The sequence below is a fragment of the Raphanus sativus genome, chromosome 4 (assembly GCF_000801105.2).
Source record: "Raphanus sativus cultivar WK10039 chromosome 4, ASM80110v3, whole genome shotgun sequence".
In the NCBI taxonomy this organism is placed as follows: Eukaryota; Viridiplantae; Streptophyta; class Magnoliopsida; order Brassicales; family Brassicaceae; genus Raphanus; species Raphanus sativus.
In genome coordinates, this window is record NC_079514.1 from 35,789,710 (window position 1) to 35,807,465 (window position 17,756).

The window sequence follows — 17,756 nt, forward strand, 5'->3', positions numbered from 1 at the left end:
CATCAAAATTTGCAAGTTCACCTCTTTCTAATGTTTATCATTTATGTTATCTGATAAACTCAACAATGTAGAACTATTTCTTTCTCAAAAAAAAAAAAAACAATGTAGAACTATTTGCACTTGATGACTTTGTTGAGCTATCATGTTTGTTATCCATTTCTACAATTAGTTAACCGCATAAATCAATCATTGATAATTTAGTTTCTTAATTAGTATATGGTGAATAATTTTTAAAATACTGTCACATGTTTTCTCAGTTCAATTCTAATTTTTTTTTTGTCAACAGTTCAATTCTAATTTGGTTTGAGTATGAGTAGAGATGGATTGGAGCAGCAATACATCAAATTTGGAAGAAAGACGGTTAAAGAAAAAGTGACCATTCCTGTTGGGCAAAAAAAAAACAAAAGGCACTGGAAACAACACAAAATCTTCATCTTCAACAAGCTCCTCCTCCTCAGAACCTCTCTAGATCCTCTCCATCTTCCGCTAGAGACTCCTCGATCCGTCACACAGACATTTCTATCTGATTATTTGTTTCAAGAATCATCTATACAACGTCTTCCCATTTGGATTTGGATCTACTGATAATGAATGATCTGGAAATGATATGCAGCCTAATCTGTTCCCATTCCTCTTCAATGGCGGCGCCGATCTAAACGGCTTCGAGCGCTCAAGGCTTTTCTCTTATTATCATCCCAAGGCCACGGAGGAGGCACCATGGATTTCTCCAAAGTCGGCGAAAAATTCCTCAGCTCTGTCAAGTCCGCTAAATCACTCGGACTCCTACCTTCTTCTTCCTTCTCTGATCGCCCTGAGGTAGTTGTAGCTCTACTTGTTTCATTCACTCTCAGCTTCCAATTTTGAAAAAAAACTAAATAGCTTCTTTTCTTTTTGTTGGTGTTGTTGTGTAGATTCCGGCACGTGCTACGGCTGCAGCTGCTGTTGCTCGTGCTTTGGCTGGGCTTCCTCCTGATCAGAGATTGAGTATTTCTTCTACTGCCACTGAGCTTAGCTCTATTTATGGTAACAACATGCCTCCTCCTCAACTAGTCGAAGAGCTTGAAGAAGGCTTCTATCAAGAGGTCTGTGGCATTCCATCATTTTATATATATTTATTTTGGTTATTGAGAGAGATATATCATTTCGTCACTATCATTTCATTGTTGGATTCTCGTGTAGGACTTTGATCCAGTAAGGCATATTCTGGAGAATATTCCGGATGATCAAAGTGAACTTGCTTATTTTGAGAAGCAGGTACTAGAAGATCCTTTTCAAGTAACTGGTGTTAAGTGTTAACAGATGTTTCTTTTTGCTCATTTTACTAATATTGTCTGGTGGAATATTATGCGTGTATCTTGAAATAATAACAACTCCCCTTGAATGTTAAGTGTAACATGTTTCTTTCTACTGTATAGGCCACCCTGAGGTTGGTGCAGCTAGATAGCGTGGCAGAAGATCTGTCTCATCATGTTATGGAGCATCATGAAGTAATGGGTGAGTACCTAAATTTGTAATGACTCCTCTTTTTTTTTCTTCAGACTTAAGAGGAACTCATGTCAACTGGGAGGAAGACCATATGTGTTCCGTTTTTGTGAATACTAATATTCACTTTTGGTTAGTGAAGGGGATGAATCTGGTTAGAGAATTGGAAAAAGATTTAAAGGTTGCAAATGTCATCTGCAAGGTAAGGAATTATTCTAAATTTGCCAAAGCCAGGCAATGGTTTCATTTGGTGTCGCCTTGGTTTTTGAACGTGTTTTTGTGCGTTATTGCCAGAACGGAAGACGGAATTTGACTTCTTCCATGAATGAGGCTTCAAGAGATCTTATTGTACACACTCATTCCAAAAAGAAGCAAGCTCTTCTGGTACGCTCCCCTATTTATTTCAGACCATCTAGCCTCCACTATCGGTTCTGCAACCTGTTTTCTTGAAATTTTGTCCATACTTTATAGTTTCCTGCTGATACTCCGCTTGCATGCTCAGAAGTTTATGTACAAATTTATTCTTTAATGACCAAGAATACTGTTAGGACAAGGATCCAAACATTGAAAGACATTTTTTTTCTTTCTGTTGTGTTTTTTTTGCTTGTCTAGAAACTTTGCAGTTAGAACTGCATAAATGTTTAATTCTACTTGCAGGACATGCTTCCTATATTAACCGATCTTCGCTATGCAAGAGTAATGCAGTCAAGTCTTGAAGACCTTGTTGATGAAGGAAACTATTGCAAGGTATATTTACTTGTTTTTTCGTATAAGAATTGTGGCGATCTTATGCTAGGAACTAACAAAATACCAGGAAATTTATTCCGTTTATGTAGGCATTTCAAGTTTTATCTGAGTACTTACAGCTTCTTGACAGTCTATCCGAGTTTTCAGCAATCCAAGAGATGACCCGTGGTGTTGAGGTAGTTAAGACTTATTCATGACCAACTGTTGCCCTCATAATTTTATTTGTCAGTCGTTTAAGCTTCTCATACTCTTTTCAAGGTTTGGTTAGGAAGAACTCTTCATAAGCTGGATTCACTTTTGTTGGGCGTTTGCCAAGAGTTCAAAGAAGATAGTTATGTAATGGTTAGTAATCCAAGTCACTCTCTTGTTAGGCTCTCTCCTTCAAGATTTAATGTAATAAAGATTGGACTATTGGCCTTAAATTTAGTCGGAGAACTAGAAATTAGTTTCGGTGGCAATATTTAACTTTTTATGTGCTCATACTTTTAGGTCCTTGACGCTTATGCACTGATCGGTGATGTTTCTGGTCTCGCCGAGAAGATACAGAGCTTCTTTATGCAAGAAGTTATCTCAGAAACGCACTCAGTGCTAAAGACCGTTGTTGGGGAGGTATGTGACCTAGATATTCAATTGTGGCTCCTATAGACTTGATGTTTAGGTAGTGGATGTAGCCGTGCATTCTTGGATGGTTAGATCATGTATTGAGCTAGCTTGTGTTGCAATTATTTTCTACTTTTTTTTCTAGTGTAAGGCGCAAGCGTTTTCCTTTGTTGCTTAGATGCAACTTTTGATCCTAGCAGAGCATGAAAGCGGACGATTGAAAGTAGTAATATATGTTAAGTATATAGATTATTGAATGCTTAGAAAGTGTTGTTTTCCGAAAAGATGAAATCACTCATACTTTGAAGATGTCAAGATGGTTACAGTTTCTTTTACATGTTATGATCTATTTTCAGTTCTTCTGCATGTAATGTTTGCCATTTGCGGATATGTGTTTTTACTTCATCCTACTGAGCACTGAAATGACTCTTAAAAGGTCAAAATGTCAAGATAAATCAGATTGTTGATCTTGTGAATGATTTTTTTTTGTAGGATAGCAGTGCTGCCACCCAAGTTAGTAGGTACATTCTATGTTCCTGAGTTATCTGGTACCTATTACACTATTACAGTACCTAACAATCACTTCTAATATTCTTGGTGATTTATTTACATTGATTTCAGACTTACATACAGCGATCTATGTCTTCAGACACCAGAATCCAAGTTTAGGCAATGTCTTTTGAGAACACTAGCTGTGCTATTTCAGTTAATATATTCGTACCATGAGATAATGAGTTTCGCTCCCGAAAAGAAGGTGGGTTCCATTCCCTACTCTATTTAGTATTTTACATTTTCTAGTTATTGATAGGTTTCTTGAAACAGTCCCTGTTCTTATTTCAGTACTACAGCGTTTGCTGTCAGATTTCATAGTTTTGAACTCCTTTGTGGCTCTGTCTAGACCTTTTCACCTATTCTGTGAGCAAATATACCTAAACTCACTGTTATTAGGGAGAATCTTAGCATACCCCTAAAGCTTCTTTGTGTATTTGTGTAGTTTGGTGTTCTATAGAACTCACCTGCTTTAATTGATATGTGTTTGATCTCGGAAATTATATTAAAATGTATTCAGGTCTTAGCTATCAATTGATTTCTTAGTCAACATACAACTATGTGGGTTACTTTTACCTCTATTTAAGCACTCCTTCTCAAGGAAGTGGTTGTTCAGGATTTTTGATTTTTTTTTTGTGCACGCTTCAGGAATTTTGATAAGTTCTTCGATTCTAGTAAGATATACTGTTACTCCCTTTTGGCTCGAAAGGTAACGGGTCACAGTTTCCTCTCTTTGATGGCTTTTGTGCTCGGTATCTTAATCATTGCCAACTTCCTTTAGGTTCTTTTCTGTATTTTGTCAGCGTCAGTCTCATTTATTTATCTCTAATGGTTTCAAAGGGCAAAGCTTCTGAACTGGAACAAGTAGAAAGCTATATCTCAACAAGTTCTGCATCAACTCAAAAGATTGGTTCAGTGTCAGACACTTCTTGCGTCCCACAGGATGGTGGTCTCTCTTCAGCCATGAGTTCAGAAAGCGTACCTACCATTTCTGCTGAAGAGTCTAGTGGAAGAGAAACCTCCAGTCCAATAAAGCAAGCGTCTAATAGTACAAAAGGCGACTCTAGGGATTTTGGAGATACAGCATCTAATGGAGAGTCACCATGGTACTATCTACGAAAAGAGAGTGCTGCTCTTGTTTCAGAAACTCTGCAAAGAGGACGCAGAAATCTCTGGCAACTGACAACAAGCCGTGTGTCAGTTTTGCTCTCATCCCCAGCTGCTTCTTCAACAAGTATGCATCAGTTCCTAAAAAATTATGAAGACCTGAGCGTCTTTATCCTTGCTGGGGAAGCATTCTGTGGATTTGAAGTTGTTGATTTTAGGGAGAAGCTAAAGGGTGTATGCGAAAATTATTTCACTGCATTCCATAGGCAAAGCATGCATGTAAGTGCAGCTTCATAATGTCAATTGGACTGAAACCTAGTTACTTTCATGCATCACCTCTCCTACACGTGCAGGTAAAAAATTTGTTTGGTTGTTCTCCCTAACAGGCGCTCAAAATGGTCCTGGAGAAGGAGACGTGGACGAAACTGCCACCTGGTACTGTGCAAGCTATTAATTTTGCCGGTCTTGTAGGGGATGGGGCTCCCCTAATTATGTCTTCCCGAAGTGCCTCTGGTTTTTCCAGATTCCCTCACTCCAATAAGTCAAATGACTCGATTGATCTTAGTGGAAACAGGAGTGGATTCTCATATTGGTTGAAAAGTGGAAACCCTTTCTCAGTAAAGTTAACTTACTACAGAGAAGATCAAGACTACTCCTCTGTCAATGGAGCTGCCTCTAGAGATTTTGATGGGGATGATCGTACTCAAGAGGACGTTGTAAATCCCAAGATAAGAGATGCAAAACGCATAAACGGAGGTAGTCCTGTTTCGGGAGATGAAAACGAAGACCTTCATGCTGACTATATCGACGAGGATAGTCAGCTTCCAAGACGAAGTTTTACACGTAGTGTATCAAGGAGTTCTTCTTCACATATCAGTACTAATGATGATTTTACAGCGCAAACAGGATCCTCGCTTTGTCTTCTAAGGTAATATGCTGTTTAGCAAATGCTTGAAATTAGAATGATCACATATTTTCCCCAGGTCATTTTTGTGATACTGTGTTTGTCATAGGTCAATGGATAAGTACGCGAGGCTTATGCAGAAACTTGAAATTGTTAATGTCGAATTCTTTAAGGTACCAATCTAATTGTATGAACTCTGTAGGTTTCTTTACTATTCTTCTTGGATTTCTCTTCTAAAAGTATCTTTTGCACATGTTTGGAATTCTGTAGGGAATATGCCAATTGTTTGGGGTCTTTTTCTATTTCGTGTATCAAGTTTTTGGTCAAGAGAATACGACGTCAGGTGGAAAAGGAGTTGCCGACTCTTCCAATCGTGAGTAACTGATTGTTTGATGGTCCTCTTTGTTTATATTGTTGCTTCAATATATCTTTGAAAGTCTACAATATCTGAGGAAAATCACTTAGCTATATATTCAAATTTTTGAAATGCAGATCGTTTGAAAAGCTGCTTATCCCGGATATCACAAGAGTGTGAGCAATGGATAAACCCTCAGTTTTCATCATCACCATCTTCCTTCCCCAACACAGTTCATAGTCTTGCGGACGTGACTCCAGCTAGTCCCATAAAAGCATCTGTATCAGGCACATCTTTTAGTCTCAAGGTATAATTACTTGGGGCTAAATTTTTGTCAATCTGATAACTACAATTGATATTGTTTTGTTTAGTAAACCGAAAGATAACTATTCCTACTCATTTACTTTCACGTAATTCATATATGAAAGTATGAGATGAGCAGAGCAGTTATAATAAAAGGTTTCTGTATCACATGATAATCACTTATAGGAAAGATGTGCTGCAGCGGACACTGTTTCTCTTGTGGCCCGAACACTGCATAAATCAAAAGCTCATCTCCAGTCTATGCTTATGTCAAGAAATGGCTCTTTGGTTGAAGACTTCTTTGGTCAACTGGTATGTGCCTCTCTCAGTTCTGATTTCTTCTGGCTTAGCGGGAAATATATTGCCGTATTGGTTGTGCTGTTGACAACATTACATAGAGTCTGATTATACATAAACCTATGTAGCATCCAATAACTTTCGCCTCTTAAAAAAGTAAAGGCTTATGCAGGATGATCATGATTCATAAGTAGTTTCCTTGTCTTCCTTTTATATATATATTAGTCAAAACTAGTTTGTGGTAGCAAATATATCTGAAGGAGTTGCATTGAGTGGAATGATTTTTCAGGTTGGTTCCGTACCTGAACTGACAGAGCATTTACATAGGACAACTGCAAGGATACTGCTGCACGTTAATGGGTAAATTGCTGATATGGATTGCATCTTTCTCCTCGCTTGTGCCTTTTATTCTTATTCTTACTGACCTCTTATTTTTTAGAACTCTTACATAAATTTATATACTGTGAATGCAATCAGTATAGTAAAGTAGAACCATGGATTTTATATTATTGGTTCTCATTAGGAGTATGTATGTCCATTCATGTTTTACTGATTTTGTAGATATGTTGACCGGATTGCTAATTCTAAATGGGAAGTCAAGGAGCTTGGAGTGGAGCATAATGGGTATGTTACTTCATTTGCTGTTCGATTGTACCTGCAACTTTAATTAAATAATGAAATATTCAACTATTTAGATATTCATAGTTTTATCAGAAGTAATTTTTTAGAGTGCTCGTGTTGTACAAAGTTATCATTTGCAAGCTGCCTACTTATTTGCTGAGTTAAGATTTAGATATTCAGTACACGGTTGATGCTCTTAAAACTAGTTTCGGACCAGTTTACTTGGCCTGTCGGACTAAAACTTTTTGAACTAAACAGGTATGTTGATTTGATGCTGGGGGAATTCAAACACTACAAAACAAGGCTTGCTCATGGAGGAATCCAACAGGAGGTAAATGACTCTCTGACCTCATCAGTAGTTGCACCTGTTTAGTTTTTTTCTTTCTGCCTTTTGTTTATCACACTCAAACCCTAACACATTCTGCTTCATAAATTATCAACAGACAGCACGAACTCAGTTTGATTAAGATATTAGATTAATGAGTATATTTCTTCTCAAATTATTGGGAAAGCTGTATTCATCTTGAACTCTTTTTTCTCATAAATAGGTCCAGAATCTCCTACTGCAATATGGAGTTGAAATATTTGCGGAGATGCTGGTCGAAGGGTTCTCTCGAATAAAAAGATGTACTGATGAAGGACGTGCTCTCATGTCATTAGATATTCAGGTACCTCTCCCCTCTGTTCTCTTCTGCAGTAGATCAGGAATTCAATTGTGTACATAAATAATATAAGTTTCAATATTGATATAAAAACTTTATATAAACAACAAAGCTGCAAAGATTTTTAGGATAGGACAAACCTTGTACTCTGTATTGATACGACAGTGTGAATAAGAAATTGATATATTGAGTCAGATGCGTCGTTTGAACATGCCTCTGCGGTATAGTTAATATGCATGGGAATGATTCTGGTCTGGCGGACGTTATCTATCTTTTCTTGTAGGTCCTAATAAACGGGCTACAGCACTTTGTGCCAACAAAGGTTAAGCCAAAGTTACAGATAGTCGAAACATTTATCAAGGTAAGCAAACCAGAAACACATATCAAATGTGCTGATGATTGATACACACTAAAAACTGGAATCATCACTCATTTTTTGCAGGCATACTATCTGCCAGAGACGGAATATGTCCACTGGGCAAGGGCTCATCCGGTAAACCAACAAATCTTCTCAATCTTTATGATGTTTTGCGTAAATTAAATCGCTGGGGTAAAAGACATGTGATGAAAATGTGTAAACAACATACAGGAATATACGAAAGCACAGGTCATTGGACTGGTGAATTTAGTAGCCACCATGAAAAGCTGGAAGAGGAAAACGCGACTAGAAGTTGTGGAGAAGATTGAATCAGCTGCTGCGTAGATCAAATCTAAAAGCAACAACAAAGTAATATCTACTTCTTTTCTCTGGTCTTGTTTTGTCTTTTGCTTTTGTCTCTTTCTTTTGCATTTAGAATCGAGTGGTGTAAATTTGAGGATAAGCCCTTCTTAGTTGCTGTCGTGCTTAATGGGGTTGTGTAAAAGATTCTCCTCAAGTTGTACAGTCCTGAAGAGATTGTACACACATTTTCCTGCATTTAAATACTTCATTAATGTCTCAGTGTTTGTTTTATCAGTTCCTTGAACCTGATTTTATACTGCACAAAACTTTTTAGTCATCATGTTGTGCCATTTTATGCTTTTGGATACTAACACTCATCAGCTTTGATTATTTTTTGAGAACATTAAAGTTATTTCGCTAACATATTAAGTATTCAAATTGGTTTTTGTATCATGAAAAGCTTTCGATTTGGCTTAGTTATTTATTAAGTTGAAAATGTGACATGTTGATTTCTAAATAAAGTGGTCAGCTTCTTTAAGAAAAAAATATTTTACTTAATTATATAAGCAATTAGTAAGAAAAAATAGGAAAAAGCTAAAAAAATAGAAAAACTACAGAAAATTTTAAAAATCAATTTTAAAAGAACACAATTCTTAAAATATTTCTTAATTTTTTTTAAAAAAATCTTTTTTTAAATAAATCATTTTTAAAATGAAATTTTCTCAAAAATAAGTGTTAAATTTTATAAAAATCATATAAAAGATCTAAATATTTTTTCAGAAAATGATAATTTAGAACATATGACCACTAAGAGTACCACTTTTGTCATGTCACCATTAAGAATAACATATCATCATTTTTAACAAATCAAAATTAAACGATTTAAATTAAAAAAAAATTTCAAGGATATAAAAATTAGAAAAAGGTTACTCTTAGTCGTGATATGACGGAAAGTGTTATTGTTAATGTTAATATATTCAAAAAATGTTTTTTGAAAAATAGAGTTATTAATTTAAAAAAAATCGATTTAAAAATGAAAAACTTTTAAATTTCAAGATTTTTAAAAAAATCCGATTTCTAAAATTTTCTATAGTTTTCTATTTTTTATGTTTTCAAGTTTATTTCTTATTAATTGCTTATATTAATAAAATAAAAGTATTATTAAAAAGAAGAAATTGACATGTCATTTTATTTACTGGTCAACATGTCACATTTTCAACTTAATTAACAAGCAAGCTAGATTGAAGATTTTGTATGATTCAAAAGCCAATTTAAATGTTAATATGCTAGTGAAATAAATTTAAAGTGATAGCGGATACCACTTTGAATGTTTTTTATTTGATTTTTCAATATTTTTATGTGTCATTATGATAGATGAAGAATTCCTTTTCTTGTCCTGTTGACCATAATATAAAACATCAATGATGATATAGTAAAAAAAAAAAACATCAATGATGATAAATATATCAAATATTTTTCTTTCAAATATTCTAATCATTATTCGAGATATAACAAATCATTTGTAAGTTTCACTGTTAACTACAGATGAAACTTCTTTTGTTTTTAAAGTTTTAGTGACATTGAAATCAATCAGAATGAAAGGTGTCTCATCTCTTGTGTACTGTCATGTTTGCGATGAGAGGTTGGAAGAAAGACTGGTCAAAAGACTTCAAAGCTGTGGTGACTTCGTTGTATCTCCAACCATTTTTAATGCAACGCATGGCTCATCCACTGGTACCTGTTGCACAATAAAACATTCAAAAACATGTTATTTTACAAATCTTCACTAAAAACCTTCAATTTAATATGTTGCGTGTCAATGTAAAACGAGTTCTATTTTCAAACTGTTGATGTGAAAGAAAGAAAATAACAGAGAAGTAAATTTTATGAAGGAGCTTTACTAAGAAAAAAAAAGTAATATTGTTTTATTTTTATATAAAAGTATATTATTATTATCATTATTATTTCTTAATGTAATGTCATATTCATTATTAAAGATAATATGGTTAGATGACCTTCTAAAAAATATGCATTAGTTTAGCAATATGTTTTCTTTGAACAGTAGCAATATGATTTTGAGAAAATTGTAATAGGAACTGGTAGCATTTTAAAATTGTTTTAGTAACTATCTCTTTTATAAAAAGAAAAAATCACACAGATCCACTATTGTGTGAAGTATTTAAGAGATGTCTTCAAAAAAGTATTAAAGAAGACAGTCGAGAGTTTGCTATCTGTTGTAATAATAAAGAAACTGCAGAAAGAAAGAAAGAGACTTGTGCTTTCGTTTAATAGATCATCACGTATATGTATCTCTCACGTTATTCAACAATGCTCAATAAATATGTACGAAATAAATAAAGTCCCTATTCTTAGAAAATACCTCATGCATAAGTAAATATGTACTGACCAGCTTAGTTTCGCAAGAAATAGTTATGACATATAAAACCTACTATAGTACATATTCGACAGAAAGAATATAAATATGTTGAATGGTCATAAATACTTAGTAATGAAAAATAGAGAAGAGTGCTTACAAAATGACCAGCTCCAAGAATCCAGTAGAAATGGAGATTTTTGAATGATTTGGTGAATCCTCTTGTTGTTGTTCTATCATTTTCACAATATAGTGGCTCTCTTTCCATCTTCGTAAACTCTTGTAGCCCCTCCCACCTTACACATCATCATCATGATCATGTAATAATAAATACCAAACAACCTTTCTTTTTTTTTTTTTTGAAACACTTAAAATTTTTTTTTTTGAAACACAACAACCTTTCTTTTCTATAAATAATTAATACCAACAACCTTAGCTGACTTATTCAATATTATTCCTTACGTATCATCGTTTTCCATCGCTATTACTATATATTAATATTTGTGGAACATAGAAAATCTAATAATTCATCGAGGTCTTTCCATTTACATACAATTTGGATTTTATTTTCGTTATATAATGTATAAGATTCAAAATGGATTAAAAAAAGAAGAAAGATGTAAAATGGATAGGTCTTACTTGAGCTTGCGAACCCATGCTTCAGTACCACTTGTTGAGCAGATAACATCAAGCTGCGTATAAATATAAACCACATGTCATTTTATCTCATTCTTCTGATAAGAGTTTTTCAATAGACGAAATTTTTGCAATGCAAATGAGTTTTTGTATATTTCATATAATTGAAGAGAATATAAAATTGGTCGTTGATGCATGGTTTTACTTGTCCATTGTAGATGGTCACATCTATTCCCTTGGCAAGAAGTTCATCGACCTGCCAATATAAACATTTAATTATTATTAAAACATCAGATATAACGTTTCAACTACATTAGATCAATTATTTTAAGAGCATTAGAGACAGAGGAAAGAATTATTACGCCTTCGATTGTGGATCTCATAAAATCAGATTGCATCGCTGTAAACACATTACCCGAATTGTTCCCCCATCTGTTAATTTTAACAAATATTAACAAGCTAAAGCTATACACTAAACAGCTAAAATTTAACTGTATTGATTAAGTTTTATAACCGATTAAGAAAGTTGCTTACACGAGGTCTTTAGGAATAATCTTGAGCTTCTTTTTGATAACACCATTCATCAATGTATCGAGGTCTCCTTCATCAACACTATTCACACTTCTCAAATCATTTAAATATCTCGAATACTTCTTTAATATTCTATTTTCTTTTCTTGTTTCTTCGCTCGTTGTAAGCGAGAGAGGGTCCATGCCAGAATCCAGCATAAAATTGTAAAAATCCTACATCAAAACCACCACTTTATCATTATAAAGTCTCACATAAATAGTTATACATACTGTATGTAAATAAATGTTATAACTATAAATGAGAAAGAAAAGAAAAAGGAAAAAGAAGAGAGAATTACGACGGAGTTGGAGTGGAGGCTAATAATGGATTCGAGTTCCATCCACGTTTCCGTGGCTGCAACGTATTCACCATTCTTGAGTTGTTTTCTAATCTTCTCAGCTAAGCTGCTCCAACAATAGTTATATACGGATTAGAGAGATAATTAATTAATTATGTATTAATTAGGTAAATGGATTTTATATTTATAAGAAAGACCTATTAGACAGCTCCATCCCGTTATAATCAAGTCTTGACACATAGTTGAGAAGAGGTCCCCATGAAAACTGTAACCATCAATTAGTCAACATCATAACCATATCACTTCTATAAGTTTTTGTTTTAGAGCACCTCCTACAAGAGGTCCTAACTTCAGAGCTCCCAAAATACATATATGCGTAATTATATATTAATATTAGTATATAATTATAGAACTTTTAAGATATTTTAGATTGGGTTTTTTACCAAAGTTAAGAATCCTATAATTAAATACTTACATATATATTGAGAAACCCTGAAACTAGAACCTCTCACTAAAAGTGCTCTATAATGAAATTATTTTATATATTTAATACAAATACAATTTTATGACTTGGCTATCAAATCAATATATACATTAAATAACAAATATCCGAAATTTATTAAGTTTCGGAAATTAGTCAACATGGAATAATTATTATATATATATATATATATATATTGTTTTAGTTTTTATTGTAATGCAATTTAAAATTTATCATATAGAAATGAAACTATAAATTTATTTAATTTTATTATATATATTTTTTAATGTGTATGAAAAATCTAAATGATACAATGAAAAAAAATGTAGTAGATGGAAAAAAAATGAAAATAATGTAGTACATTGATGAAACTTACCACAAAGTCTTCAGGGGATATCCAACTATCTCCCAAAACCACCCCTATTTACACACAAGATAATGAATCATCTACATTATTGGTTTCACTTTCTCAAAATAAAATAGAAGAAAAGGCATCTCCTACCTCCAAGATGAAGCTTCAGTTTGCCAGATTGAACCGCATTGATAACGGATAAACCGAGCTTAACCGCTATTTTACCTCCATAAGATTCAGCAACAATGTATAGGGGGCTTTGGTTCAGAATCTGATTTTTGTTGAAGAGTTGTTGCAAGAGTGTGGTCAAGTCCTTTGCTGCTTCTTCATCACTTTTCACATACAATTCCTTCTCTTCTACGAAACTGTACCCTGCCCCAACTGGACTATCCTTTTCCCCATTTTTCGTATTCATCAATACAAACAATAATATTAAAACTCAACGTATCCGAGTCTTAAAGAGTTATCAAACTAGATACTACGCAACCTTCATAAATTATATATATATATAACTTTATATGAAAAGTAATATTTTTGGTAAATAAAAAATAAGTAGAAAATAATACCACAAACAAGAGATCAGCTTTCTTCAACCAAGTAGAATTTCTGGGCTTGAGAAATGTATCTAATGGACCAACCTCCTGAAAATTCCCTATTCCGACTCCTGAAGCTCCCTGTTTCACAAATCAAATAATTGCAACAATGATCAAAATATTCCAAAGACAACAAATGTATAAGAGACGAATGAGATAAGAAAAACATTGTTAAATAAAAGTAGATACAACCACACATACACACACATATACATAGAAGCCTTACAGGTCCACCTTGGAGCCAGAGGATAATAGGCCATGGCTTAGAAGGATCTTCAACTCTATACGGACTTTTGTAATGCCACCAAAACATGTGTGCTTCTATATTTTTCGATTTTCATTTGGGAAACAAAACCATTTAGTTACATATAACCAACAATACACGTTATTAACTGCTTGAAATTGGAATAAGAGTTAAAGGACGTACTTGGTCTAACTTCGACGTATCCCCAAGCTTCTGATCCATCGGAGTTGCTTCTAACAGCCTTGGTTTCTCCATTGGTACATGATACCATCAGACACAAAATCACCAGTTGTGCAACTGATCTCTTCATTTTCGATGACTGTTTGTGGATCAATTTTTCTATCTTGTCTTGATTGTAAAGGGCGAGAGAGAGAGAGAGAGAAAGATTGTTGAAATACAGAGGGAGATGGGGACATATATTTCAGAATGTCATGGCACACTAAGTCAATGATATTGGTTCACTTTATATGGTATATATATACACATATACAAAACAATAGATTTACCAAGATTTTTTTCTTTATAATCATTAACTAAAATATCTATCTTATTGAAAGAGAAGTACAAAAATGAATTTACCCGGAAATTATTATTCGCTATGTTTCATGATAAATATCATTTTAGACTTGTGCATACAGATTAAGAAGTCATTTAATTTTACATATTTCTATATAAAAAATATCATTACCAATACACTTACTCATATTTCAACCAATAGAAAAATAAAATGAAAAATAAAATTAATAAATTCTTCATTGAAATACTAAAACAATACTTATTTTGCAACAAATTTTTTTTCTTTACGACATTTAATATAAAATAGATGGAGTATTTATTACAAATCAATGCTACTCAAATATTCTTTCTGTTTCATACTAAGTCACTTTAGACTTGTGCACAAAAAATAATAAATTATTTAATTATTCATATTTTCTATATAAAACATAATTACCAATACAAATATACTTACTTATATTTCAACCAATAGAAAAATAAACAAGTAATAAAGTTAGTTAAATTATGTATTGAAATGCTAAAACGACACATATTTTGCAACAAATTTTTTTTCTACAATGACACTTAATATGAAACGGAGTGAGTAATTAATAAGTCTAATTTTAAGTAGTGTCTGTCTTTTATCTAATTTAATAAAATATTTCCTAACTCAAATGCACAACAAATTCATAATAAAATTTTAAACTTAACTAATATATCACAACTAAAAATCCATATATTTAGGATCTTCTAAATATGTGTAATTGGTAAATCTAAAAATATTAAATAATAAATTTTTGCAGATGGAATAATAATATAAACTAACTTTTTCATTTATTATTAGTAAAGAATAAAGATTATATCTATATCTTATTACTAAAATAGAAATACAAAATAAATATACCCTTAAAACTACCATTTATTTACAAAAATCATTGCCACTGAAATAATTAATAAACATAATTTTAAATATTTTTTCCTTTTTTCTAGTTTAATAAAATATTTCCCAACTCAAATGCACAACAAATTCATAATAAATATTAAAATTAATTTATATATGACGAATAAAAATCCATATATTTAGAATCTTCTAAATATGTGTAATTGGTAAGTCCCAAATTATTAAAAAATCTTAAATAATAAAATTTAGCAGATGGAATAATAATATACACTATTTTTTTATTTTTTTATTTAAGAATAAAAATTAAATCCTATTAAAGAACAAAACTTTAAAAAATCATGAGGTTTACCATTTATTTTTTGTCTAAGTTTACAATATATTTAGGTAAAAGAACTATAAAAATAGAGAAATGTTTTTTAATATGGATTAAACCTAAACTAATTGAAAATATATATTATATATATATTGAAAAATAATTTTTGCATTGAAAAAATGACTAATATATCTAATTCCAAAATAATCTTCAATTATTTTATATAAATTATTTCTTATCTGTTTCAAAATTATTTGAATTTAAAAAGTTTCCATAATACTGGTTAATAGTTTCTTTAAGATCCATTTTTTCTTCATTAGGAAAAATTATTAAAACAAACCATGGATAAATTTTTTAACATAACTTATATACACATTTTAAACATTTGTAGCTATGTATAAAACTAAAATTTTCATTACAACAAACTTTCTATATCAAAAATTATATCTTTGAACATATCCTAAGCCGCAAGTATCTACTCTAAATCATTAATTTACTTTAAATTAATCGACTCAATCGTCAAACTTGCCCCGATAAATGATTTAGAATTGGTCATTTGGATACCCGTTCGAGTTCGGTACGAGTCTATCTGAGTTTCGGTTTTCTCGAGATTAGAAATTTCAACCCCATTCGATTTCACTAGGCAATACTTTAAATATTTTTAGATATTACATCTAAAAATAAATAATATCTTTAAATAAATAATTGTAAATGTTTACAGATGTTAAAGGGTTTAATTTTGGTTCTTTAAATAATAAAGTTTTGGATCCATTGAGATGTTTTATCGGTTTCATTTCAGATTTATTCAGGTCAAATTCGGCTCGGGTTTTTGATCCTGATATTTTGTAGACCCCTAAAATGACCAGAACCAGATTCAAACATATGGTTAAATTCTTATATTTGGACGTTCGGATTCTTCGACACGAACCACATTTCAATATCTAGCTAGTAACCTTCAAAACTTTCACATGGTAAATGTTTATAGATGTTAAATTGTTAACTAACTATTATATCGATTTTGTAGATCAATGTAATCGAATCGTGCCAAGCCAAACTTCTTTCTGCAAATCCTCATTGGTTTGCTTCTTAGATAACGCTGGTGCATTTGTGGAATCTACTGCAACGATTTTGATGTATCAACTATCACGTCAACAAAATGGTTTCAACATTGATTATGAGTAATGTCATGCGCAACCTATTATGCTTTTAATAAATAGCGTAAATGAATTTAATCGGCCTCCCATGTAAATTATTTGATAAAAATAAATAAGTTATTTGATAAACCGATGTATTTTAGCCATTCGAGGAATTGACGTAAGCTCGATGCAACCACTGCACATGTTTGGCTACATTATTGCGTCACTTTCTCAAGCTAAAAACAGAAGACAATTTTTTTTTTTTCAAAAAGAACATCTAAATATTCAGGCATTTTATTAGTATCTAAACTCAGACGTACATGGCAGAGCCGGGCTTCAGCGAAGGATTTCGAAACATTTGAATGGGGTCCCCACTTTGTGGACCCCAATATACAAGTTTTTTCTGTTTATATATATATATATATATATTTATATAGTTATTCGTAATGCAAATTTAAAATAAAATAAAAACAAAGCTTTTATAAATAATTTTTTTTTAAAAAGTTTGTGTTACTATGGTTTAAAAATTAATAAATTTAAATAAAGAAATTATATTAATAACTTTTTAAAATGGGATATATAATTGAAACTAAGATTTTGCTTAAAAATATTTAATGAATGTATTATCAAATTAAAAAAAATAACATTTTCTATTTTTGTATAGGGTTCCCGAAATCTTTTGAAATCTCAGGATCTGCTGTGATACATTGCCAACTTAACTTTTTATTTTTTTTGCTTAACCTTTGGTGAAAATTTAATTGTGGCAAGAGCTTATATTTGAAGGCCCAGGACGGGACCATTTATCAAAATTGTAATATGATCAACTTAACTTTCATGCCAGAAGATATGCACACAAAACATAAACGTTCTTTAATTTCTGTCGTACGATAAATATCATACAAATATCATCATTTTCCATCATATTTGATGGATTATCATCTAAAAATCCATAGAAGAAACATATAAGAAAACAGGTCAAAACCCTGTTTGAAAAGGAGATCAAATTTACATTGAAACTTTATATATTCAATGCCTTCGCTTTTTTATAAAAATAAATAATTATACCGAAATCCAA

At 32.1% G+C, this 17,756-nt stretch overlaps 2 protein-coding genes and 1 long non-coding RNA gene across 3 annotated transcripts; 1 reads left to right on the top strand and 2 right to left on the bottom strand.

Annotated features, from left to right (window-relative positions):
* The first annotated feature begins 309 nt into the window (after positions 1-309).
* Positions 310-8,582, top strand: LOC108854353 (uncharacterized). The gene is given in 26 exon segments (XM_018627892.2): positions 310-680; positions 683-816; positions 912-1,082; positions 1,180-1,254; positions 1,416-1,494; positions 1,620-1,684; positions 1,777-1,866; positions 2,140-2,229; positions 2,319-2,405; positions 2,488-2,571; positions 2,719-2,838; positions 3,322-3,350; positions 3,451-3,583; positions 4,219-4,764; positions 4,872-5,413; positions 5,499-5,562; positions 5,660-5,762; positions 5,882-6,051; positions 6,234-6,359; positions 6,634-6,704; positions 6,906-6,968; positions 7,224-7,296; positions 7,514-7,633; positions 7,911-7,988; positions 8,070-8,120; positions 8,217-8,582. Coding segments are annotated over 26 exon segments (3,351 nt in total). The 5' UTR covers positions 310-607; the 3' UTR covers positions 8,331-8,582.
* On the bottom strand, positions 7,365-8,223 carry LOC130511030 (uncharacterized). The gene is made up of 2 exons (XR_008944807.1): positions 7,768-8,223; positions 7,365-7,656 (listed from the first exon to the last, which is right to left on the bottom strand). It is a non-coding gene; the product is annotated as an uncharacterized LOC130511030 (long non-coding RNA).
* A 1,131-nt stretch (positions 8,583-9,713) lies between the features above and the next one.
* LOC108848595 (serine carboxypeptidase-like 51) lies at positions 9,714-14,274 on the bottom strand. Its single transcript, XM_018621991.2, has 13 exons — positions 14,020-14,274; positions 13,819-13,913; positions 13,566-13,673; positions 13,150-13,390; positions 13,024-13,067; positions 12,364-12,431; positions 12,167-12,272; positions 11,833-12,041; positions 11,661-11,730; positions 11,504-11,554; positions 11,302-11,354; positions 10,823-10,958; positions 9,714-10,026 (listed from the first exon to the last, which is right to left on the bottom strand). Exons 1-13 carry the CDS (start codon positions 14,144-14,146, stop codon positions 9,958-9,960), a joined length of 1,377 nt encoding a protein of 458 aa, XP_018477493.2. The 5' UTR covers positions 14,147-14,274; the 3' UTR covers positions 9,714-9,957.
* Between the last annotated feature and the right edge of the window lie 3,482 nt (positions 14,275-17,756).

Bases quoted from the DNA above. Each gene is read 5' to 3' on its own strand.
- LOC108848595 (XM_018621991.2), bottom strand. From the start codon at position 14,146: ATGAAGAGATCAGTTGCACAACTGGTGATTTTGTGTCTGATGGTATCA. The intron at 13,914-14,019 runs GTACGTCCTTTA...CGAAAAATATAG, and splicing joins ATACGTCGAAGTTAGACCAA to AAGCACACATGTTTTGGTGG. The intron at 10,027-10,822 runs GTAAGCACTCTT...ATTGTGCAACAG, and splicing joins TTCTTGGAGCTGGTCATTTT to GTACCAGTGGATGAGCCATG.